Source organism: Bos indicus x Bos taurus, chromosome 10 (genome assembly GCF_003369695.1).
Source record: "Bos indicus x Bos taurus breed Angus x Brahman F1 hybrid chromosome 10, Bos_hybrid_MaternalHap_v2.0, whole genome shotgun sequence".
NCBI classification, from domain to species: Eukaryota; Metazoa; Chordata; class Mammalia; order Artiodactyla; family Bovidae; genus Bos; species Bos indicus x Bos taurus.
This window is the reverse complement of record NC_040085.1, coordinates 37,045,859-37,072,953: the sequence shown is the minus strand read 5'-3', so window position 1 is coordinate 37,072,953 and position 27,095 is coordinate 37,045,859. Positions and strand designations below refer to the sequence as shown.

Sequence of the window (27,095 nt, the reverse complement as noted above, 5' to 3'; positions counted from 1 at the left end):
GATATGTCATTGTAGTTTTAGTTTGCATTTCCTTAATGACTAAAGGTATATTTTCATGTACTTATTTGCCATGTTTATATCTATCTTCTTCGATGAAATGTTTGTTCATATCATTTGCCCATTCTCTAAATTACTTGTTTATTTCAAGAATTGAGTCCTTTGTCATATATATGGTTTGCAAGTGTTTTCTCCCAATTTGTTCATCTTCTTATCCCCTTAACAGAGTCTTTTGCAGAGCAAAAACTTTTAATTTTGATGAAGTCCAGTTTATCAGTTTTTTCTTTTATGGGTCATGCTTTTGATGTGAACTCTTCAAGTAGCCCTAGATACCAAAGATTTTCTCCTGTGTTTTCTTCTTAAAGTTTAATTGTGGGTATTTGCAGATATTTAAAAACTGAATTTTTTGGTTAGAATAATAGCATTGTGTGTGTGTTTTAAAGAACTCTTTTATAAATAACGTATTGGATATTTACAGATGATGTTTAGAATTTAGACTGAAATAATATAATGCAAGAGGGAGTGAAAAAAAAAAGTGGGCTGAAAAAGTGAAAGTGGCCATGTTCCTATAAAACCTAGATTTGTTGACCGTGAGATCAATGCTAATGGTAATTTTTTAAGCTTCGCACTGTGGAGTTAGACTATACATACCCTTTCTAATTTTTTAAATGATTGTGTAATCAGAGTTATCGTGACTAAAATTGGTTCTGAGCCCATTCCTGGATGACTTATTTCCTTAAGGTTTGATTTTCTCACTGTTTACTTCTAAGCAGAATAAAATAATTATGACTTTTTGCATACTAAGGTGTTAAAGACTTAATGGTAACTTGTCCTCAAAAATACTGCCCTTGAGGGACTTCCTGGTGGTGCAGTGGTTAAGACTCCATGCTTCCAATGCAGGGTATGTGGGTTAGGTCCCTAGTTGGGGAACTAAGATCCCACATGCTGTGCAATGTGGCCAGTCCCCCCACCTGCAAAAACCCAGAAACAAACAAAAAAGCACAAAAGAATACTGCACTTGAATTTTTGACAGTTAGTAGGGGAGAGTGTGATACTTAACCGAGTAACTGCTGATGGAGCCAGCTTATGCAGAGTGTAATGGAGACTTAGAGCAGCTTGGGCAACTAGCCATTCTGCCTGCTGGCTGTAGCTGATTAACTTTTAAAGCCAAATATCACAAAGCCCAGTAAACATTTGATTTTAATGATTACAATTAATAGTTTAATTGTTTATTGGTGATGAAAATGCGAAGTTTGATAAAATCTATTGTAAACATGTGTTACTTTAAAGATGGCTTTCTTTTAAAGCTCATTTGATATAGTCATTATTGGTGGCGGAATTGTGGGGCTTGCCTCTGCCAGAGCACTCATCCTGCGACATCCAGCTCTTTCCATTGGTGTTCTGGAGAAGGAGAAAAATTTAGGTATGTATGTTATGTTGCTTAACCCTAACACCTTTGAGCAAACTCTGGGAGATGGTGAAGGACAGGGAAGCCTGATGTACTGCAGTCCATGGGGCTGCCAAGAGTAGGACATGACTGAGCAACTGAACAACAATAAACCTGAACACCTGCTCATGTTGTCAGTTCTGCATCTTTCAATCTAAATGTCAATGCTAGTGTCCCAGTCTGGATTCTTCAAAAAGCAGAGCCTGGGACTAGAACTTGGGTACTGGATATTGGATACGGGCTTTCCTTGTGACTCAGCTGGTAAAGAATCTGCCTGCAATGCGGGAGACCTGGGTTCAATCCCTGGGTTGGGAAGATCCCCTGGAGAAGGGAAAGGATACCCACTCCAGTATTCTGGCCTGGAGAATTCCAGGGACTGTATTAATCCATGGGGTTGCAGAGTCAGACGTGACTGAGTGACTTAAAAAAAAAAATAGGTAATTTGTGAGGTTATCCAAGGAAGCAGGAGTCAGTGGGTGGGGAGAGTAAACAGGGAAGGAGGGAAAATCTTGGGAAGGTGTGTTATCCAGGTTGAAGCTGTGAGCTTGATTCCACCGAGACCTCTGAGGAACTGCCTAATATCTCCCAGGATTGTGCTCATGTGCCCTTCAACTTCTGTCCCTTTGTTTGAGGATTGTCCCTAGGGATGTTAAGTCCCTCTCCCCCAAAATTAGAGAACACCCTGGGGCAAAAGGCAGAGAGCCGTATTGGGCCCTTGAAGTGGGTTGCTGATGGTGAGAGGTGGGTTTGTACCCCAAAGTCATAGCTGAAGTCAGAGATGGGCTAGAGGGACCTGACACACATACTGTGGTTGGCTGCTGGGGAAGCTACCAGTGCTCCAGCTGGAAGAACAAACCCAGGCAGAGTTTTAAATAGTGTCTCTAATAGCTTCAACTCTAACTGTATTCCCCTACTTCTTGGGTTGTGAATGAATCTTGTGTGTACTTTCTGTTAAAGGTATTTCTCTTGTTCCATAGCTGTTCATCAGACCGGACACAATAGTGGTGTCATACATAGTGGGATTTATTATAAACCCGAATCTCTGAAAGCTAAATTATGTGTGCAAGGTGCAGCCCTCATCTACGAGTACTGTAACCAAAAGGGAATTTCCTACAAGCAATGTGGCAAGGTATGGCATTTTACTAGGCCCTTGACTTATTTATAAATAGTGTTTTCTTAGTAATCTTAAATGTTGATTTAAAAAATACCTGGCTTTTCTTTCTTTGTATCCATGTAATTTGCAAAAACCTAGATGTTTCATATAAATGGGATCATGCAAAATGTTGTCTTTTGTGATTGGCTTCTTTCACTGAGTATAGTGTTTTCAGAGTTCATTCATCTTGCAGCATGAATCAGTACCTCATTCCTCTTTGTATTCCATTGGATCGATATACCACATTTTGTTTATCCATTTATCAGTTGATAGACATTTGGGTTGTTTCCACTTTTGGGCTACTGTGAATAATGCTGCTATGGACATTCATGTACAAGTTTTTGTGTGGACCTAGGTTTTCCTTTCTGTCAGGTATATACCTAGGAGTAGAGTTGCTGGGTCATACAGAAACTATATGTTTAACATTTTGAAGAAGTGCCAAACTGTTCTTCAAAGTACTGTACTATTTTATATCCCCGTCAGCAATTAATGAGGATTCCAGTGTTTTTATATCCTCATGAACACCAGTTATTGTCTGCTTTATTTTAGCCATCGTGGAGGATGTGAAGTGCTATATCACTGTGGGTTTTTTTTATAATGAAGCTTAGTAATTAATAATGTTAAGCATCTTTCATGTACTTACTGGCCATTCATTTATCTTCTTTGGAGAGATACCTATTCAGATCTTGTGCCCATTTTAAAATTGAGTTGTCTTTTTATTGTTGAGTTGTGTTATTTATATATTCTGAATATAGCCCCTTATCAGTTATATGTTATTTACTAAAATACTACTAAAATATTAAAATATTTTTATTTTAAAAATAAAATAATAGTAATGATGATATTTAAAATATTGCTAAATATTTTCTCCCATTCTGTAGATTTTCTTTTTACTTTCTTGATGGTATCCTTTGAAGCAGAGACACTTGATTTTGATGAAGTGTAGTTTATCTTTTTTTTTTCTTTTGTTGCTTGTACCTTTAGTGTCATATCTAAGAAATATGCCAAATCTTAGATCATGAAAATTTGCTCCTGATTTTCTTCTAATATCAAAGCCTTAATTCTGATGTTTAGATCTTTAGTCCCTTTTCCTCCCCGAGATGAGTTGATTTAATTCTGAGTGGTACAGAATTGGAGCTAGAACAAAGACTGAAGAACAGACTTTGGCAGGATTCTAGGCTGGGTTTACTCTGACCTCACAGCTACGGTAGAAATGGCTAAATGAGAAGAACTAAAGAGAAGATGAGCCGCTGTATGATTTCATTTTTTTAAACCTTAACAAAAGTTTGTTTTTAAATGTGTAACAGGCTTCAAGACAGTACTTCATTCTAACTATAGGTGGCAATAGACATGGCAGGGAATCGGGAATGGAATTAAGGATTACCATTGCCTCCAGCACAAAGAACAGCTTCCTTTTTTTTTTTTTTTTTAATATGTATTTTTATTTTTTGACTGCACCAAGCCTTAGTTGCAGCATGTGAGATCTAGTTCCCCCACCAGGGATCAAACCCAGGCCCCCTGCATTGGGAGAGCAGAGTATTAGCCACTAGACCACCAGGGAAGTCCCGAAAAGTGGTGTTTTGTTTTTTTTTCCTTGGCTGCACTGGGTCTTCCTCAGCTCACAGGCTTAGTTGCTCTGTAGCATGTGGGATCTTAGTTCTCCTTCCCTGACCAGGGATCAAACCCACATCCCGTGCACTGGAAGGGGGATTCTTAACCACTGGACCACCAGAGAAGTCCCCCAGCTTACTTTTTGACAGATTTCTTAATTCCTACTTTCTCCAGGAGGGCCTTCCCTGCAGCCTTTGCTTTTAGCTTCTCAAGTTTCTTTTGCTTCTCTCTCGCTTTTTGGCCACGCTGTGTCTTGTGGCAGTGCTCTGGCTTTCGTGGCAGGGTGGACACTTCTGTAGCTGCCGTACATGGACTTAGTTGCCCCGCGGCATGCGGGATGGACTTAGTTGCCCTGTGGCATGCAGGATCCTGGTTCCCCCACCAGGAATCGAACCCCTGTCCCCTGCTTTGCCGGGCAGATTCTTAACCACTGGACCACCAGGGAACTCCCCTTCTGCTGCTTTTTTTGTTTCTGCTTGAATGCCCCATCAGCTTCATCCAGCTCCTTGGTCTGCTTCAGGTGCTTCTTACTGCCTTTGCAGCTGGCCTACCGCCCCTTCCCAGACCCGGCCACCAGAAGTAAAGCTCCCACCCCACCCCCTACACGTGTTCTACCAGTGTAGGTTCATTTTTTAATTAATTGTGGTATATGATGTAGGGAGGGGGTCCAACTTCATTCTCTGGCATGTGGATATCCAGTTGCCATTTGTTGAAAAAAGTGTTCTTTCTACAATACATTGTTTTGGCACCTGCATCAAAAATCAGTTGAGCATAAATGTAAGAAGGTGTATTTAGGATTCTCAATTCTATTCCACTAATGCGTGTGTGTCCTTATGCCAGTACTGTTTGTCAGTATCTCCAAAAGGGCAGCTGATATTTTTGATAGAGATTATACTCAATCTATAGGTCAATTTGGGGAGTGCTGCCATCTTAGCAATATTAAATATTGCAAGACATGAAATTGGGATGTCTTCCCATTTATGTTAATTTTCTTTAATTTCTTTCAAAAATATTTTTTATTTTTCATTGTACAGTTATTGCATTTCTTCTGTTAATGTTATTCCTTGATATTTTATTCTTTCTGATGCTTTTGTGAGGAAAATTATTTTCTTAATTTCAGTTGCATTTATTCACTGCTAATGTATAGAATAGGATTGATTTTTACATATTGATCTTTATCCTTCAACTTTGTTGAACTCATTTCTTAGTCTAATAGTTTGTGTGTGTGTGTGTGGTGTGTGTATTCCTTAGGACTTTCAACATGCAGGATCATGCCATCTACAAATAAGATAGTTTTACTTTTTTCAACTGGGTACTTTTTTTCTTGCCTAATTTACCTGGGTTCGGTTCAGTTCAGTTCAGTCACTCAGTTGTGTCCAACTCTTTGCGACCCCATGGACTGCAGCACACCAGGCTTCCCTGTCCATCACCAACTCCCAAAGCTTACTCAAACTCATGTCCATTGAGTCGGTGATGCCATCCAACCATCTCATCCTCTGTTGTCTCATTCTCTTCCAGCCTTCAATCTTTCCCAGCATCAGGGTCTTTCCCAGTGAGTCAGTTCTTCACATCAGGTGGCCAAAGTATTGGAGTTTCAGCTTCAGCATCAGTCCTTGCAATGAATATTTAAGACTGATTTCCTTTAGGATGGACTGGTTGGATCTCCTTGCAGACCAAGAGACTCTCAAGGGATTTTTCCAACATCACATTTCAAAAGCATCAATTCTTTGGCTCTCAGCTTTCTTTATAGTCCAACTTTAACATCCATACATGACTACTGGAAAAACTATAGCCTTGACTGGATGGACCTTTGTTGACAGAGTAATGTCTCTGCTTTTTAATATGCTGTTTAGGTTGGTCATAGTTTTTCTTCCAAGGAGCAAGCATCTTTTAATTTCATGGCTGTAGTCACCATCTGCAGTGATTTTGGAGCCCCCTAAAATAAAGTCTGTCACTGTTTCCACTGTTTCTCCATCTATTTCCCATGAAGTGATGGGACCAGATGCCATGATCTTAGTTTTTGGAATGTTGACTTTTAAGCCAACTTTTTCACTCTCCTCTTTCACTTTCATCAAGAGGCTCTTTAGTTCCTCTTCACTTTCTGCCATAAGGGTGGTGTCATCTGTATATCCGAGGTTATTGATATTTCTTCCAGCAATCTTGATTCCAGCTTGTTCTTCATCCAGTCTGGCATTTCACATGATGTACTCTGCATATAAGTTAAATAAGCAGAGTGACAATATACAGCCTTGACGTACTCTTCCTGATTTGGAACCAGTCTGTTGTTCCATGTCCAGTTCTAACTGTTGCTTCTTGATCTGTGTATAGATTTCTTAGGAGGCAGGTCAGTGGTCTTCTATTCCTATCTCTTTAAGAATTTTTCACAGTTTGTTGTGATCCACACAGTCAAAGGCTTTGGGGTAGTCAATAAAGCAGAAGTAAATGTTTTTCTGGAAGTCTCTTGCTTGTTCAATGATCCAACGGATGTTTGCAATTTGATCTCTGGTTCCTCTGCATTTTCCATCTTGAACATCTGGAAGTTCATGGTTCAAGTACTGTTGAAGCCTGGCTTGGAGAATTTTGAGCATTACTTTACTATCGTGTGAGATAGTGCAGTTGTGTGGTAGTTTGAACATTCTTTGGCACTGCCTTTCTCTGAGATTGGAATGAAAATTGACCTTTTCCAGTCCTGTGGCCACTGCTAAGTTATCCACATTTGCTGGCATATTGAGTGCAGCACTTTCACAGCATTGTCTTTTAGAATTTGGAATAACTCAACTGGAATTCCATCACCTCCACTAGCTTTGTTTGTAGTGATGCTTCCTAAGGCCCACTTGACTTCGTATTCCAGGATGTCTGGCTCTAGATGAGTGATCACACCATCGTGGTTATCAAGGTCATGAAGATCTTTTTTGTATAGTTCTTCTGTGTATTCTTGCCACTTCTTAATATCTTTTGCTTCTGTTAGGTCCATACCATTTCTGTCCTTTATTGTGCCCATCTTTGCATGAAATGTTCCCTTGGTATCTCTTATTTTCTTGACGAGATCTCTAGTCCTTCCCATTCTATTGTTTTCCTCTATTTCTTTGCGTTGATTGCTGAAGAAGGCTTTTTTATCTCTCCTTGCTGTTCTTTGGAACTCTGCATTCAAATGGGTATATCTTTCCTTTTCTCCTTTGCCTTTAACTTCTCTTCTTCTCTAAGCTATTAGTAAGGCCTCCTCAGACAATCATTTTGTCTTTTTGCATTTCTTTTTCTTGGGGATTGTCTTGATCACTGCCTCCTGTACAGTGTCCGTCCATACTTCCGTCCATACTTCTTCAGGCACTCTGTCTAGCAGATCTAATTCCTTGAATCTATTTGTCACTTCCACTGTATAATTGTAAGGGATTTGATTTAGGTCATACCTGAATGGTCTAGTGATTTTCCCTATTTTTTTTTAATTTAAGTCTGAATTTGGCAATAAGGAGTATTGATAAGATCAATAAGATCTGAGCCACAGTCAGCTCCCAGTCTTGTTTTTGCTGACTGTATAAAGCTTTTCCATCTTTGGATGCAAAGAATATAATCAAGCTGATTTTGGTATTGACCATCCGGTGATGTCCATGTGTAGAATCTTCTCTTGTGTTGTTGCTTCAGGGTGTTTGCTATGACCAGTGCATTCTCTTGACAAAAGTCTGTTAGCCTTTGCCCTGCTTCATTTTGTACTCCAAGGCCAAATTTGCCTGTTACTCCAGGTATCTCTTGACTTCCTACTTTTGCATTCTAGTCCCCTGTAATGAAAAGGACATCTTTTTTGGGTGTTAGTTTTAGAAGGTCTTGTAGGTCTGCATAAAACCATTCAACTTCAGCTTCTTCAGCATTACTGGTCAGGGCATAGACTTGGATTGCTGTGATATTGAATGGTTTGCCTTGGAAATGAACAGAGATCATTCTTTTGTTCTTGAGATTGCATCCAAGTACTACCTTTCACACTCTTTTGTTTACTATTATGGCTACTCCATTTCTTCTGAGGGATTCAGTAGTAGATATAATGGTCATCTGAGTTAAATTCACCCATTCCAGTCCATTATAGTTAACTGATTCCTAAAATGTTGATGTTCACTCTTGCCATCTCATGTTTGACCACTTCCAATTTGCCTTGATTCATGGACCTAACATTCCAGGTTCCTATGCAATATTGCTCTTTACAACATCGGACTTTACTTCCATCACCAGTCATCCACAACTGGGTGTTGTTTTTGCTTTGGCTCCATCTCTTCATTCTTTCTGGAGTTACTTCTCCACTGATCTCCAATAGCATATTGGGTACCTACCGACCTGGGGAGTTCATCTTTCAGTGTCCTATCTTTTTGGCTTTTCATACTGTTCATGGGGTTTTCAAGGCAAGAATACTGGTTTACGAGTCCTTTCTCCAGTGGACCGTGTTTTGTCAGAACTCTCCACCATTATCTGTCTGTCTGGGTGGGCCTACACGGCATGGCTCATAGTTTCATTGAGTTAGACAAGTTTGTGGTCCAGGTGATCAAGACTGGGGAAACAGACTCTTGGAGGGCACAAACAAAACCTTGTGTGCATCAGGACCAGTCCATCTTGGGTGGCCCTACACAGTACCCTCTTCATTCTTTCTGGAGTTATTTCTCCACTGGTCTCCAGTAGCACATTGGGCAATATGCTACTATGGTACAATACAACAATAGAGTGTTGAATTGTTCAGTCGCTAAGTCATGTCTGATTCTTTGTGACCCCACAGACAGCAGTACATCAGTCTTTCCTGTCCTTCACTATCTCTCAGAGTTTGCTCAGTTTCATGCCCACTGAGTCAGTGATGCTATCCAACTATCTCATCCTCTGTTGCCCACTTCTCCTCCTACCTTGCATCTTTCCCAGCATCAGGGTCTTTTCCAATGTGTTGACTCTTTGTATCAGGTGGCCAAAGTATTGCAGTTTCAGCATCAGTCCTTCCAATGAATATTCAGGGTTGATTTCCTTTAGGACTGACTAGTTTGATCTCCTTGTAGTCCAGGGGACTCTCAAGAGTCTTCTCCAGCACCACAATATAAAAGCATCAATTCTTTGGTGCTCAGCCTTCTTTATGGCCCACCTCCCACATCCATACATATCTACTGGAAAAACCACAGCCTTGGCTACATGGACCTTTGTCGGCAAAGTAATGTCTCTGCTTTTTAATACGTTGTCTACATTTGTCATAGTTTTCCTTCCAAGGAGCAAGTGTCTTTTAATTTCATGACTTCAGTCACCATCTGCAGTGATTTTGGAGCCCAAGAAAGTAAAATCTGTCAATGTTTCCACTGTTTCTGTTTCTATTTGCTATGAAGTGATGGGACTGGATGCCCTGATCTTAGTTTTTTAAATGTTGAGTTTTAAGCCCTCTTTTCCAATCTCCTCTATGACCTTCATCAAGAGGCTCTTTCTTTCCTCTTCAGTTTCTGCCATTTATCTTCTGTATATCTGAGGTTCTGAGGTTGTAGATATTTCTCTTGGCAATCTTTTTTTTTAGTCTTGGCAATCTTGATTCCAACTTGTGATTCACCCAATCTGGCATTTTGCATAATGTACTCTGCATAGAAGTTAAATAAACAGAGTGACAGTATACAGCCTTGACTTACTCTTTTCCCAACTTGTAACTAGTCTGTAGCTCCATGTCTGGTTCTAACTGTTTCTTCTTGACCTGCATACAGGTTTCTTAGGAGGCAGGAAAGGTGGTCTGGTTTTCCCATCTCTTTCAGAATTTTCCACAGTTTATTGTGATCCCAACAGTCAAAGGCTTTAGTGTAGTGAGTGAAGCAGATGTTTTTCTGGAATTCCTTTGCTTTCTCTGTGACCCAATGAATGCTGGCAGTTTGGTGTCTGGTTCCTTTGCCTTTTCTAAATCCAGCTTGTACATCTGGAAGTTCACGGTTCATGTACTGCTAAAGGTGGTGCTAGTGGTAAACAACCTACCTGCAAATGCAAGAGACCCAGGAGATGTGGGTTTGATCTCTGGGTCGGGAAGATCCCCTCAAGGAGGGCATGGAAATCCACTGCAGTATTTTTTCCTGGAGAATCCTATGGACAGAGGAGCCTGGCAGTCTAAAGTCCATGGGGTCACAGAGTCAGACATGACGGAAGTGACTTCACATGCATGCAAAGCCTAGCTTTACCTGCGTAGAATCTCTAATGTAGTGTTGAATAGAAGTAGTCAAAGGAGATATCCTTGTGTTCCTGATTTTAGAGAGAAAGCATTCAGTCTTTCACTATTAAGTATAACAACAGCTATGGGTTTTTTTTTTTTAAGATGTCCTTTACCAGACCGAGGAAATTCCTTTCTACCTGTATTGTGTTGAGTGTTTTTAATCATGAAATGGAGAAGGGAATGGCAGTCCACTGCAGTGTTCTTGCCTGGAGAATCCCATGGATGGAGGGGCCTGGTGGACTGCAGTCCATGGGGTCGCACAGAGTCGGACACAAGTGAAGCGACTTAGCACAGCACAATCATGAAAATGTGTTGGATTTTCTCAAATGCCTTTCCCACTTTTGTTGAGGCAGTCATGTGGGTTTTGTCCTTTATTCTATTAATATGAATTTATTACATTCATTGACTTTTGGATGTTTAGTAGGTCTTGCATTCATGCAATGAATCTCACTTGATCTTGATATATAATTATTTTTATATGTTGCCATATTCAGTTTACTAGTATTTTGTTCAGAATTTTTGTATCAGTATTCATAAGGGATGTTGATATGCAGTTTTTGTTATCTTTTGATGTCTTTGTCTTGTTTGACTGTTAACTGATCTTGTTGAATTAGGTAGTGTTCCTGTTTCTGTGTTTTGGGAGATTTTCTGAAGAATTGGTACTAATTCTTCTTTAAATACTTGGTAGCATTCATGAGGTCTGAGCTGTTAAAAGTTATTAATTCTGTTTCTTTAGTTGTTATAGGTCTATTCACATATTCTTTTTCTTCTTGAGTCAGTTTCAAAACTTTGTGTCTTTCTATGAGTTTTCCCACTTCATATAAATTATCTAATTTGTTGGCTTATAATTGTTCACAGTATTTCCTTATAACTCCTCTCCATGTAATTTTTAAGAATAGAAATTCATTGTTGCCCTTAAAAATGCTATGAAGAATTTTTTAATGATGTGGGAAAATGGTCTTGACATACTATAAAGCAAAAAAAAAGCAAAATGTAGAAGTATATTTACAGTTTTTATGGTTGCATTATGAGGGTTTGTTTGTTACAAAATACTAGTAAACTGAATGTGGCAACATATAAAAAGAATTATATATCAAGATCAAGTGAGATTCACTGCATGAATGCAAGACCTACTAAACATCCAATCCTTTAAGCCAAAGGAGCCAACCATCATCCACTGAACACCTCTGAGAAATATAGCAGGCCCCATTCCTGCCCATAGGATGATTTTGAGCTCTGTAACACCTGCTTCTTTCTGGAGGCTTGAATACTACTTCATATTTCCTCTTCACATCAAATCATGTCATTGCTTTTAACAGTGACTCAGCTCAGATCCAGGGATTAATTTACAGATTGCTGCTTCCAGGCCATGGCAATGTCAGTGTGACTTAATAACCTAATTTCACAGTTTTCCTGGTTTAGTCGCTTATTTTTGAGTCTTTGCCCATCTCCACCTTCTTTGTTTTAAATCAAGTTTGAAGTCCTTTCATTTCTTCAAATTGAAGTATGATTTAACATGTAAGAATTTTTTTCCTTGTGATGATGGACTTTTAAAAAAATATTATAGGATCCCTTAAAAAACATTGTATTTATTTCTTTATTTTTAGCTGGTTCTTTGTTGCGACGTGCAGGCTTTCTCCAGTTGCAGAGAACGGGCTACGCTGTAGTGGTGGCGCGCATGCTTTGTGCGGGGGTTTTTCCTGCTGCGCGGCACGGGCTCTCGAGTGCACGGGCTTCAGTAGTTGTGGGGTATGGGCTTAGTTGCCCCGCGGCATGTGGAATTTTTCTGGAGCAGAGATTGAACCCTTGTCCTCTTCATTGGCAGGTGGATTCTTAACCACTGGATCACCAGGGAAGTCCGTAATGAGGGCTTTTAAGATCTACTTTCTGAGCAACTTTCAAATATGCAATTACTAACTATACACAATTGCTAACTATAAATACACAATTACTAACTATAGTCACCATGCTGTACGTTACATCCCTGTAACTTACTTACTTTGTATATGGAAGTCTGTACAGAGTTTGTAAAGGGTTCTTGATATAGTCTGCATATTAGATCCTTATCAGTGATATGATTTACAAGTATTTTCTCTTGTTCAGTGCATTATCTTTTTACTTTCTTGATAGTGCCGTCTGATTCCACATCTGTTTTTAAGGTTAAGGATTTGTTGATTTAAATAACCTTTACACTTTGATTAGAAGTATTACTTCATGGACTGTGATTGACTCCTTGCTATGAAATAGTGATTTTTGAATTCTAATGTACTTGTGAATATCATCTGTGTTTTCCTTTGCTGGTAACTGTTAAGTAAGAAAGTAACTACCTCAAACAGATACTTTGCCCAGAAATAAATATTAATAGAAAAGGAATCTTGAGTAAAGTTGTTGAATTTTCTGTTTTTCTCCTCTATGACAGAATGCATCAGTAAATAATTTGAAATGTACTTTATTCCAGAAAATAGCTTTCTGTTAGTGATATCCCATTATACTGAATACTTCCTATCTCTCTGATATTCTGTTTTTTGTTTTTTTTAATTTAAAGACAAAACAAGCTGTGCTTCATTCCCCTCTGGGATTGAAACAGTGATGGGGATACGTATGGCCAAGACACACATAGCAACTGTGATGGTAGATGTGAAAATTGAGGCCATGCCTCACCTTTGTTTTAATGCAGTCTAAAAACAAATATTTTTGGTGGAGAAAGAGTGAAGTCTTGGAGAAAGGGAGAAGTAGATACATGAGGCAAAAAGCAGTTTTTAAAACTCAACCCAGTTTGAATCATACAAAAATTTATGATTTTCTATTGACCTTTATCTTTCATAACTGATGATATGTTTAACTTTATTCATATTCTTTATGTTTTTTTCTTTTTAAGCTTATAGTGGCTGTTGAACAAGAAGAAATTCCCAGACTTCAGGCCCTGTATGAGAGAGGCCTGCAGAATGGTGTCCAGGGCCTGAGGCTGATCCAGCAGGAGGACATAAAAAAGAAGGAGCCATATTGTAGGGTAAGTGATTCGCTAACCCCACACACATGCTCACAGGGATATTTTCAGCTGGGGCTCAGTCCCTGTGACATGGAGGCTGGGGGTGAGCCTATAGGAAGCAGGAATCATAGAAACAGATAATCTTGTCACAGGAGCATTGAGGTGACAGACACAAGAGGGCACTGCCACAAACTCTGGATGCTGATTTCTTCTTCCCTTTGAGAAACTACCAGGTCCAAAGAGCACAGGCAAAGGCAAGAGAGGTCTGAGGCCCTGTGACATGCTGGGAAAGCACTGAGTGGTGAGGTGTGGTTGGGTCCTAGGGTGTGTAGTGGAAGATAACAGATGAGATTGGAAAGGCAGAGCTAGCCCACATGAAGGGCCTGACATTCATGCTAATACTTTGAAGTGTATCCAGTAGACATGGGTAGCCACTGAAAATTTTTGAGGATGGTGGCTGCAGTATCTGGTCTGCTTCAGGAGGGTGTGAATGGTGGGTTATAGAGTATCTGGCTTAAAGCATGCTATGGGGAAAACCAGATCTTCTTTATTTGTGATGGAGACTTGACCATATATATATAATAGTTGCTCTGTTTATCAGCTTTCCTTGATAGCCTTTTAGAGGCTACTGTCTGATTCCCATGCCACTGACTGTTACAGTGAATTGCTGTATCTCCTGTTTTCCATTCCTCGGGGTTTTGGTTTTTTTTTTTAATTGGAATATAGTTGATTTACAATGTTGTGTTAGGTGTCCATCAAAGTGAATTAGTTATACATATACACATATCCACTCTTTTTTAGATTCTTTTCCTGTATAGGCCACTACAGATCTTCCCCAAATATGTGTGTGTATATATATACAATAAAATAGATAAAAGTACACATAATAATAGTATACGTGTGTATATATATATATATATAAGCAATATGTAAAAATAGATAACTAATAAGGACCTATGGGCTTCCCCAGTGGCTCAGTGGGAAAGAATCCTCCTGCAGTACAGGAGACATGGGTTCGATCCCTGGGTCAGGAAGATCCCCTGGAGGAGGGCATGGCAACACACTCCAGTATTCTGGTTGGGAAAATCCTGTGGAGAGAGGAGACTGGTGGGCCACTGTCCATGGGGTTGTAAAAGGGTTGAACATGACTGAAGCAACTAACCACCACCATTTATCTATTTTGTCTATTTTATTTATTTATATCTTTTATATATATGGACTTCCCTGGTGGCTCAGATGGTAAAGCATCTGTCTACAATGCAGGAGACCCGGGTTGGAGCCCTGGGTTGGGAAGATCCCCTGGAGAAGGAAATGGCAATCCACTCCAGTACTATTGCCTGGAAAATCCCATGGACAGAGGAGCCTGGTAGGCTACAGTCTATGGGGTCGCAAAGAGTCGGACACGACTGAGCGACTTCACTTTCACTTTGTATATATATATATATATATTTTTTTTTTTTTTAATATATACAGTAGTGTGTATATATCAATCCTGATTTATCCACCCCCGCTTACCCCCTGGTAACCATAGGTTTGCTTTCTACATCTGTCCCCAGTGTTTTAATGACATTATACAATATTTGGACTCTGGGTACCTATCTTAGTGAGTATGACCTTGAACTCACTGTCAGGCGATGCTTATCAAAAGCTTGCTTTAGAGAAACACTGTTTAAAGAAGAGAGCCTAGATGATCATTCATCCTTCTACCTCTCTCCAGACCACCAGATTGTGGTACCCCTATACTGTAGTGTTTTTCTCTCCCCACCTACTCCTTGACCCCAGATTACTCTCCTTGAGTTGTGTGTTGGTGTTTTGGCATCAGCCTATGGAGAAAATCACTGTGTCACTCACTAAGGCCTCTACTGTAAGAAGATAGGTTCACTGTTGAATAGCATCTTTTTGAGAACACTCAGGAGAAATTTCTCTCAGACCCCAGTTTTAAGTATAATTTTTTCTTCCTGAGCAGTTTCTGTCTATGGACTCTGTAACTGATTGCATTGTCCTGTTTGCCTTGATCCCAAGCAGGACACATTTGTGCCCTACTCTTGCCAAGTAGCTAAAGCCTTAAGCATAAATTTTTATTTTTATGCACTAATTTCACTCTTTGTTTCATCTTGTCTTTTCATCTTTGTTTTCTGTAAGCTCTTATTTTTTGGAACTTGTTATTGAATCCTAGCATATCAGTACATCCAAAATCATCAACTTGATGAATTTTCACGAAATGTGATCAGCATCCAGATCAACAAACAGAACATTACCCGCTTCATTTTGGTTGTTTAATTCACTTATTGATTCTAACAGTTTATCTATGAATTCTTTTTTTTTTTTTTTTTGGCCATTTTGCATGGCAGATAGGATCTTAGTTCCCCAACCAGGGATAGAACCTGCACCCCCTGTGGTGAAAGCATGGATTCTTAACCACTGGACTGCTATGGAAGTCCTAATTCTTCTTCTGTGTTTTCTATATACAATCATATTTCTGCAAATAATGACTTCTAATCCATATACTTGTCTGGTTTAAAATTTAATGCTAGTATATATTGTTTTGTATGTATTTTTGTTTGTTTTTACAAGCTGCTTCAAATCCTTTTACACAAAGACAATATAGAATTAATTTTTCTTAAGTTATCTTTAGTTGTGCAGTTAAGGTTGGATCAAAATATTTGATTTTCTTAAGTAGTATAAAGTTCCCAAGAGATTGGTAGTACCTAGAAATCCAGATAGCGTTGAATGAGTTCTTCCTTGCAGGGAAGGTCATAGCATAGCATCTTTGACTCTAGCATACTTCACCTCTCTCTCCCTTCGGACTCAGAATAGTAAGAGTGTTTTCCTTGTGGGAGCAGATCTTCTCCCTTTTCTTCTCCCCATATAGTTCTTATTTCTCTGAGATGATGAATGAATGACTGATTTTTTAATAAGAAGACTCATTCATTGAATATCTGATTTTGTCTATTTTCTCCCGGCTTTGAGCAAATGCTACATGGGTCTTAAGCCAGGATTGGCAAACTGTGGCCAGTGTGGGCCAAGCCCACAACCAGTTGTTAATGACCTATTAACCTGTTTTAAATGATTGAGAAAAATTAAAAGGATAATATTTTATGACAGTGAAAATTATATGAAACAAAATTTCAGTGTCACACAAATAAATTTTTATTGGCATACAACCATACTTAATCATTTATGTGTTGTCTGTGGCTGCTTTTGTGCCAAACAACCAACTCGAGTAGTTGGAACCTTAAGCTTCACATGGACAAAAATATTTACTATCTGGCCCTTTATAGAAAAAATTACCAGCTCCTGATCTAAACAGTAGGGAGCCACTGAAGGATTTTGGCAGGAAAATGACATGCAAACTGTGTTAATTAAGGAAAAGTTAATCAAACTCTGGTACACAGGATGAAACTGGTTGTGGGAGAGAGGGGAGCCTTGAAGTGGGAGGTCAGAACCATTTATATATTTATTTTTGGAAGCAGCTTTACTCACTATGACACCACCAACACTACCTATTTATAGTTATTTTTAGAATCAGTTCAGTTCAGTCGCTCAGTTGTGTCCAACTCTGCGACCCCATGGACTGCAGCATGCCAGGCTTCTCTGTCCATCACCAACTCCCGGAGCTTCCTCAAACTCATGTCCGTTGAGTTGGTGATGCCAGTCAACCATCTCATCCTCTGTTGTCCCCTGTTTTTAGAAAACCTGATTCCTTTCTACCAGGCTTTCCTGGTGGCTCAGATGGTGAAGAATCTGCATGCGATACAGGAGACCCTGATTTGATCCCTGGGTCAGGAAGATCCCCTAGAGAAGGAAATGGAAACCCACTCTAGTACTTTTGCCTGGAGAATTCCATGGACAGAGGAGCCTGGCAGGCTAAAATCCTTGGGGTCTGAAAGAGTGGGACACGGCTGAGCAACTAACGTTACTACTACTGTATATCATAGGTCAGTAATTTCTAGACTTAAGGAAGTTTTGACATACTATTCTTTATCTCACTGCATTTTCTCTTTTTTCCCCCCCCATAAAATGGGATCTGACATAAGATGAGCAGCAGTTTGTGGTGGCTGAGAAGTCAGACAGACATAAATTTAAATCTCATATCTGCCTATTTAACAGCTGTTTACCTTAAGTTAAAATTTTTCTAAACCTCAGACTCCTTGTTTGTAAAATGGAGTTGTTCTGAGAATTAAATACAATAATACATATAAAGCATCCAAGATATGTTAATCCTCAAGAAGTGATGGTTGTTATTTTGTGCTTTATGTGAGCAGTAATTCTGGTGAATTAAAATGGATTTTTTTGAGATACTTGGGTACTTTTCATGACGTCTGATAAGATAACTTTTTTATGTTCTTTTTCTCCTGGTTTACATTTTCCCTTTTTCCTAATACTTTGCTTGTAACTCATTATTTTATTCTGTTTATTTCCTTTAAGCCATGTCATTTCCTCTGTAGAATAGAATAGGCTATTTCAAAACATTGTTGAGAGATCGTAGGATATCTTCAAACTAGGGTTGTGAGTAACTCATATAAAGGCTCGTTTTAGTCAGTTGGGGCTGCTGCAACAAAGTGTGTGCTCAGTCGTGTCTGACTCTTTGCAACCCTGTAGACTGTAGCCCACCAGCCTCCTCTGTTCATGGAGTTTTCCAGGCAAGAACTCTGGAGTGGGTTGCCACTTCCTACTCCAGGGATTTCCCGACCCAGGGATTCAGCTCTCTTCTCTGTGTCTCTTATGTTGGCAGGCGGATTCTTTACCACTAGTGCCATCTGGAAAGTGGACCAGTTAGCTTATAAGTGTCAGGTATTTATTTCTCATAGTTCTAGAGGCCAGAAGTCTGAGATCAAGGCTCTGAAAGATTTGATGTCTGGTGAGGACCCACTTCCTGGTTCATAGACCATCTTCTAGCTGTGTTCTCACAATACTTAAAGGGTGAGGGAGCTCTCTGGAGTCTCTTTTATAAAGCCACTAATCCCATTCATGAAGGCTCTATCTTTATTACCTAATCACTTCCCAAATGCCCCATCTCCAAATACTGTCACGTTGGTCGTTAGGTTTCAGTCTATGAATTTTGGAGGCCCACAGACATTCAGTCTATAGCAGAACTGGTTGTTTATACTAATGCTGTACTTAAAAAGGAAAAAAATATTAGTATTAAAGAGATTAGGGAGCTACACATATGGGGGCAGGAAGTATTAATATTCGGGAAGTCTCTGTTCCTTCTGCTCAGTTTTCCTGTGAACCTAAAACTGCTCTAAAAAATCAAATCTACTAAAAAAATGAAATTAAACTTACTTCCCATCTCTTATCTATATAGTGCTTTACAAGAATTATTGAGTGTTTCCTGACTATAAAACAGCTAAACCTGTTTCTGTTTTATTGTTTTGTGTGATTTTGATAGGTTTGGTTGTGGAACTAAGATGTCAGAATCTCACTGATCTGTATCAAGTATTACCTGGCATTTGAGAATAAAACAATTTATAACCTCCACCAGAGAGGCATGCTAATTTTTAAATGTGTTTCTGTTTTTATGTACTATCAAGAAACTGTTTCAGACTTTAATATTAGTGTAAAAAAAAAAAAAGATATATAAGCCCCTGAACCCACTGTGGATTTGGTCATGATGTAAAAACAATTTTGACTCTGGAGTTTGGGAAACAAAGTTTTTGATTTCATGATGGTACTGAAATCTTGGGGATTTGGAATATTCCAGCTAGTCAACCGAAACAACAGTCATCTGTTGTGTGTCTGATAACTTTAGAAATTGGAAAAAAAATAGAAAAAGAAGGACCCATGGTTCTTTATAAGAAGGACCCATGGTTCTTTATATCATGCCTTACTGTTCAAAACAAAACAGCATTTTGTACATCATAAAGATTAGGGATGAGTCTGGATATTGTTCTGTGCACCTGACCATGTGATCCTCACATTTCTCAGAACGGGGTAGATGAAGTATGTATATATAGATAATCAAGTTAATTTGACCAACATTTTATTCTTTACTGTGTGCCCAGCACTACAGTGGGTACTGCAGATGTGAAGATAAGACATTGTCATGATCCTAAAAGAAGTTAGAGTATAGCAGAAGATAGTTTTAATACAGTGATAAGTATTATGATAGAACTGTCTTGTACCAAGGCAAGGGAGAGCTTTTAGTTAAATCCAAGAGTTTAGAAAAGTCTTCTCAGAGGTGAGCCCCCCGCTTGAAAGATAAATAAGTAGTGTAACTTCTAAGAGAGGTGTATGTTACCCTTCCCTGAAGCCTCTGCAGTAGTGATCTACTTTATAGGAGGCCGCATTATGGTTATCAATGTCCAGAATTTTTAGGGGTGACAATATATAGTGGAAAGTATACTTCGGTTTTTCATAAAGGTGTCTTGAATAAATTTCTGCCTTTTACCCCAAATTCACGACCACTACCAGGATTGGGTAGCAGAATTTCCATGGTATAGGGTCTCTTCTCTTTCTTCCAGGCCCTCCAGAAAGAAACAGTTTGTCAGGGGAACTCTGAAAATGTTTCTTGTATCAGATCTCTTTAAGAAGAAAATGAAGTGCCCCTAGTGGGAGTATCTGAGAAACTTTGAAACTGCATCTGTAAACTTTGAAGAATGGCTCTTGACAGTGTTCTCTGTGCCTCTCTATCCTGACTGCTTCCTCTGACCATAGGGATGCTGAGCCAACTGCCTTACTATAACGCTATTGGTCAATCACATATTCCTCTAGCCTCCTGACTGACTTCCAACTCTTAGCTTTCCCTGACCCACTTGCCTGGTTCTTTTCCAACCTGACCTGCCACAATATCAGATTTCAAGCTCTGACCTGGTGACCTGGTCCGTGCATGTGCAGTCTGCCGGCTGGCAGACAGCCAGCCTGTCCCCTAACCCCACCCTAGGCCAGAGTGTCAACAGCTTGGCAGCAGTGATTTGTTCCACCTTCCCCCTCATCCACATTCAGGCAAGGCACACCAACATCTCATGAGGAGGGTCAGAGCCAAGACCAGAAAGGGAAGGAAGAAGGAAACCTGTTTAGGAAGGGTAAGATTTGGTATATGTTTAAAGACAGCCCTCAAAAATTCATTCAGTCAGTATTTGAGTGCCTTCTGTGTATGTCAGGCATGTGCTGGATTAGAGGAGTAGAAGATGAATGAGGAGGATATTTGGGATGATAAAAAAAGATTGACATGAGGCACTTGGACACATGTTATTTTACCCCTCTGTTATCATACTTATCACATAGTTCTATGCTATGTAAGAAAGTTTTTGTGACTAAACTCTTAGTATTATCTTAAATTAGCTTCCAAGGTTGTTGTATCCCAGATACTGTTTGTAGATTGGAGTTGAATTCTACTTATTGGACCTGTGAATTTAGGAATTTCAGGCAATAGAAGTTCTAGTGTAAAATCTTACGTGTGTCTAGAAACAGAAGGAATGATTTCCTATTCTTGGCAAATGCTCTCAAATTCTGGAAGCAAGACTGTCAGGAGAATGATGAATTTTTGCCACATGTTAGGTTCAGCTTGTGAAAAGAGCCTGAGATTATGAGCCTTCACTTTTAGTGCCATCTGGCCATTTGGAAACATTGGTCAGGGTTGAGTGGCAAAATTAAAAGCTTTTAAAGGCCAGACAGGTAAACGCACTGGGCTGGGGTGGAGCAGTGAATACAGATGAAATATTTAATATTATCAGATGTCATTTTAAAACTGTAACAGCAGTGCAGTGCTGCCCAGGAGGATGGCAGCCCTTAAGTCACACTCAACTTCTGGGCTTTAGTTATCCTGGGAACCAGTCTGCCCTCTTAGAGGAAATTGATTGAGAGAACTGATATACTCTTATATACAATAACGCAACAGAAAATTGTGCCATTTCCACGCACTCACCAAAATGTAGTCAGTATTTAGTGTGTGAAATTCTACTCATATCCTTTTCTTCACAATTAGAAAAGGCCTGTGCACATTGAACACTTATTATGAAAAATTAAATATGTATTGTTGTAGATCATTCATTTATAGAGTTTAAACATGTTTTGAGTGGCAACTGACACACACACATACACACACACTCCAACATAGCAATTAAATACCCAGGCTATTAATTTCTCCATATTACCTAAAGAGAAAGTTTGACTTAACCACTAAAATCTCCATTCAGTAGTTGCAGTCTTGAAGATAGATTCAGCAGCAAATCAGGTCAGTACTCTGAAAACATTGTGAACAACTCAGGGCTCTCACTGAGTGTGCATGACAGATAATATACTACTGGGAAAATCTTAGTGCAGTTTATATAAAGAAATTGGTGATACAGAATCTGACTCATTATCAGATATGGTTCAGATCAGATCAGATCAGTCGCTCAGTCGTGTCCGACTCTTTGCGACCCCATGAATCACAGCACGCCAAGCCTCCCTGGCCATCACCAACTCCCAGGGTTCACCCAGACTCACGTCCATCGAGTCAGTGATGCCATCCAGCCATCTCATCCTCTGTCGTCCCCTTCTCCTCCTGCCCCCAATCCCTCCCAGCATCAGAGTCTTTTCCAATGAGTCAACTCTGCGCATGAAGTGGCCAAAGTACTGGAGTTTCAGCTTTAGCATCATTCCTTCCAAAGAAATCCTAGGGCTGAACTCCTTCAGAATGGACTGGTTGGATCTCCTTGCAGTCAAGGGACTCTCAAGTGTCTTCTCCAACACCACAGTTCAAAAGCATCAATCCTTCGGCGCTCAGCCTTCTTCACAGTCCAACTCGCATCCATACGTGACCACAGGAAAAACCATAGCCTCGACTAGAAGAACCTTTGTTGGCAAAGTAATGTCTCTGCTTTTGAATATGCTATCTAGGTTGGTCATAACTTCCCTTCCAAGGAGTAAGCGTCTTTTAATTTCATGGCTGCAGTCACCATCTACAGTGATTTTGGAGCCCAGAAAAATAAAGTCTGACGCTGTTTCCACTGTTTCCCCATCTATTTCCCATGAAGTGATGTGACCGGATGCCATGATCTTCGTTTTCTGAATGTTGAGCTTTAAGCCAACTTTCTCACTCTCCACTTTCACTGTCATCAAGAGGCTTTTGAGTTCCTCTTCACTTTCTGCCATAAGGGTGGTGTCATCTGCATATCTGAGGTTATTGATATTTCTCCTGGCAATCTTGATTCCAGCTTGTGTTTCTTCCAGTCCAGCGTTTCTCATGATGTACTCTGCATATAAGTTAAATAAACAGGGTGACAATATACAGCCTTGACGAACTCCTTTTCCTATTTGGAACCAGTCTGTTGTTCCATGTCCAGTTCTGTTGCTTCCTGACCTGCATACAAATTTCTCAAGAGGCAGATCAGGTGGTCTGGTATTCCCATCTCTTTCAGAATTTTCCGCAGTTGATTGTGATCCACACAGTCAAAGGCTTTGGCATGGTCAATAAAGCAGAAATAGATGCTTTTCTGGAACTCTCTTGCTTTTTCCATGATCCAGTGGATGTTGGCAATTTGATCTCTGGTTCCTCTGCCTTTTCTAAAACCAGCTTGAACATCTGGAAGTTCACGGTTCACATATTGCTGAAGCCTGGCTTGGAGAATTTTGAGCATTACTTTACTAGCGTGTGAGATGAGTGCAATTGTGCGGTAGTTTGAGCAATCTTTGGCATTGCCTTTCTTTGGGATTGGAATGAAAACTGACCTTTTCCAGTCCTGTGGCCACTGCTGAGTTTTCCAAATTTGCTGGCATATGGAGTGCAGCACTTTCACAGCATCATCTTTCAGGATTTGGAATAGCTCAACTGGAATTCCATCACCTCCACTAGCTTTGTTCGTAGTGATGCTTTCTAAGGCCCACTTGACTTCACATTCCAGGATGTCTGGCTCTAGGTGAGTGATCACACCATTGTGATTATCTGGGTCGTGAAGATCTTTTTTGTACAGTTCTTCTGTGTATTCTTGCCATCTCTTCTTAATATCTTCTGCTTCTGTTAGGTTGATACCATTTCTGTCCTTTATCGAGCCCATCTTTGCATGAAATGTTCCTTTGGTATCTCTGATTTTCTTGAAGAGATCCCTGCTAAGTCGCTTCAGTTGTGTCCGACTCTGTGTGATCCCATAGACGGCAGCCTACCAGGTTCCCCCATCCCTGGGATTCTCCAGGTAAGAACACTGGAGTGGGTTGCCATTTCCTTCTCCAGTGCATGAAAGTGAAAAGTGAAAGTGAAGTCGCTCAGTCGTTCCCGACTCTTAGTGACCCCATGGACTGCAGCCTACCAGGCTCCTCTATCCATGGATTTTCCAGGCAAGAGTACTGGAGTGGGATGCCATTGCCTTCTCCAGAAGAGATCCCTAGTCTTTCCCATTCTGTTGTTTTCCTCTTTTTCTTTGCATTGATCACTGAAGAAGGCTTTCTTATCTCTTCTTGCTATTCTTTGGAACTCTGCATTCAGATGTTTATATCTTTCCTTTTCTCCTTTGCTTTTTGCTTCTCTTCTTTTCACAGCTATTTGTAAGGCCTCCCCAGACAGCCATTTTGCTTTTTTGCATTTCTTTTCCATGGGGATGGTCTTGATCCCTGTCTCCTGTACAGTATCACGAACCTCATTCCATAGTTCATCAGGCACTCTATCAGATCCAGGCCCTTAAATCTATTTCTCACTTCCACTGTATAATCATAAGGGATATGATTTAGGTCATACCTGAATGGTCTAGTGGTTTTCCCTACTTTCTTCAATTTAAGTCTGAATTTGGCAATAAGGAATTCATGATCTGAGCCACAGTCAGCTCCTGGTCTTGTTTCTGCTGACTGTATAGAGCTTCTCCATCTTTGGCTGCAAAGAATATAATCAGTCTGATTTTGGTGTTGACCATCTGGTGATGTCCATGTGTAGAGTCTTCTCTTGTGTTGTTGGAAGAGGGTGTTTATTATGACCAGTGCATTTTCTTGGCAAAACTCTATTAGTCTTTGCCCTGCTTCATTCCGTATTCCAAGGCCAAATTTGCCTGTTACTCCAGGTGTTTCTTGACTTGCTACTTTTGCATTCCAGTCCCCTATAATGAAAAGGACATCTTTTTTGAGTGTTAGTTCTAAAAGGTCTTGTAGGTCTTCATAGAACCATTCAACTTCAGCTTCTTCAGCGTTACTGGTTGGGGCATAGACTTGGATTACAGTGATATTGAATGGTTTGCCTTGGAAACGAACAGAGATCATCCTGTCGTTTTTGAGATTGCATCCAAGTACTGCATTTCTGACTCTTTTGTTGACCATGATGGCTACTCCATTTCTTCTGAGGGATTCCTGCCTACAGTAGTAGATATAATGGTCATCTGAGTTAAATTCACCCATTCTAGTCCATTTCCGTTTGCTGATTCCTAGAATGTCAACGTTCACTCTTGCCATCTCTTGTTTGACCACTTCCAGTTGCCTTGATTCATGGACCTGACATTCCAGGTTCCTATGCAATATTGCTCTTTACAGCATCGGACCTTGCTTCTATCACCAGTCATATCCACAGCTGGGTATTCTTTTTGCTTTGGCTCCATCCCTTCATTCTTTCTGGAGTTATTTCTCCACTGATCTCCAGTAGCATATTGGGCACCTACTGACCTGGGGAGTTTCTCTTTCAGTATCCTATCATTTTCCCTTTAATACTGTTCATGGGGTTCTCAAGGCAAGAATACTGAAGTGGTTTGCCATTCCCTTCTCCAGTGGACCACATTCTGTCAGATCTCTCCACCATGACCTGCCCATCTTGGGTTGCCCTACGGGCATGGCTTAGTTTCATTGAGTTAGACAAGGCTGTGGTCCTAGTGTGATTAGATTGACTAGTTTTCTGTGATTATGGTTTCAGTGTGTTTGCCCTCTGATGCCCTCTTGCAACACCTACCGTCTTACTTGGGTTTCTCTTACCTTGGGCATGGGGTATCTCTTCATGGCTGCTTCGGCAAAGCTCAACCATTGCTCCTTACCTTGGATGAGGGGTATCTCCTCACTGCTGCCCTTCCTGACCTTCAACGTGGGATAGCTCCTCTAGGCCGAATAAAACTGAAAGACTCATTGTAGCAGCTGAAAGAGCCTGGAAAAATTAACTCCTCTAAGGAGGAGAATTATTTCCAGATTATAGAGGTTTTCTTATTTAGCTCGTATTATTTCTATTATCTGTTAGACAATTTATATACGTATTCAGTATCAAATTTAGGCACTGAATTGAGAAAGCTTTTATTTTATTTTTCTTTAAGATTATCAGATGTTTGCCAGGAAAGGCTAATTGTGAGTTATCCATTACTATAAACAGTAAAAAAAATTCAGCCAAAGGTCAAATTTATTGGACAATCTGTTGTTTAGTTGCTAAGTCATGTTCAACTCTTAGACCCCATGGACTAGCCTGCCAGGCTTCTCTGTCCATGGGATTTCCCAGGCAAGAATACTAAAGTGGGTTGCTATGCCCTCCTCTAGGGGATCTTCCCGACCCAGGGATCAAGTCTGAGTCTTCTGCATTGGCAGGTGGATTCTTTACCACTGAGCCACCAGGGAAGCCTCATTGGAGAGCCTGTCCTCAGCAGTTTTTAATTATATTGTCTTGGTCCTTTCACAATTCTGTCCCAGGGTCTAATGGCTATCGATTGTCCCTATACTGGCATCGTGGACTATCGGCAGGTGGCTTTTTCATTTGCCAAGGATTTCCAAGAAGCAGGTGGCTCTGTTTTGACCAATTTTGAAGTAGAAGATATTGAAATGGCTAGAGAAAGTCCTTCAAGAAGTAAAGATGGTAAGCTGTCTGTATCTTTTCTGTTGAATACTTGAATTGACTTTATAGAAACTTGGGACTATTTCTGTCTAGGGTAGCATGACATGAGGGTCACCAGGAGGTAGCTACAGTAGGGCACAGAGCTGCAGGCAGGTGCAGAAGCGAAATTAGCTCCCAAAGACTTTCCTATCCAATAGGTTAGACTCAGAATCCCCTGGGGATGCTTGTTAAAAATACAGATTTTAGCATCCTCCCAGGGACAGGGGAGCCTGGTGGGCTGCCGTCTATGGGGTCACATAGAGTCAGACACTACTGAAGCGATTTAGCAGCAGCAGCAGTCTTACTGAATCAGACTGTCTGAGGATAGGACATGACTCAGCCATTCTGAAGCCCCCACCTGCAATTCCCCCACTGTAGCCTGTACTTAGAGTTTATTTTGTTTTGCTTTGGGGGCACAGATTTTTTTTTTTTAAACCAAATGAATTAGTTGTTAAGCCTTAAATTTGTTGTTTGGAAATTTGAAGGGAAAAAGAAGTAGTGCTTGGTTCATTCTTTCTTGACAGGCCTTTAAGGAGATCTGGGCTATCTGAAGCAATCATTTTCCCAGTGTTCTTCTAAATTCTAAGATGATGAGCAAAATTGTTAAATAATTGAGATTGTTAGGTAGGTAGCATAAGCAATCAAATTTATGATGTAAGTAAGTAAATCATATTCTTTACCTGCTATCCATATGCATTATAGGTCTTTAAGATCACATGTATCTGATTGGGAACAAATTTTAGAAATAGTTTATCATTGGAAATTTTGTGTTGTAATAACTCTTGCTTCTCTATCCAACCTAAAATCTGTAAGGATTCAGATAACACTTGAATGACAAGTGTCATAGCGTTCTTCCAATGGAAAAATACATACTGATTTGTGATGGTCCATTTTACAGCATGTTTTCTAGGATTTGGTTCACGGAAAAGCTGTGCCTTCTAGTGTTGGAGCTGAGGTGGG

General features: G+C 40.0%; 1 protein-coding gene across 2 annotated transcripts in view; it reads left to right on the top strand.

Annotated features, from left to right (window-relative positions):
• Positions 1–27,095, top strand: part of L2HGDH (L-2-hydroxyglutarate dehydrogenase) — a 53,445-nt gene that overhangs the window by 4,190 nt on the left and 22,160 nt on the right. The window contains exons 2-5 of one of the 2 annotated variants that reach the window (XM_027553701.1): positions 1,305–1,420; positions 2,422–2,573; positions 13,283–13,414; positions 25,955–26,117. In XM_027553701.1, coding sequence (XP_027409502.1) covers positions 1,305–1,420; positions 2,422–2,573; positions 13,283–13,414; positions 25,955–26,117 — 563 coding nt within the window. The remainder of the gene's footprint in view (positions 1–1,304; positions 1,421–2,421; positions 2,574–13,282; positions 13,415–25,954; positions 26,118–27,095) is intronic. The other variant, XM_027553702.1, reaches the window with a different exon arrangement.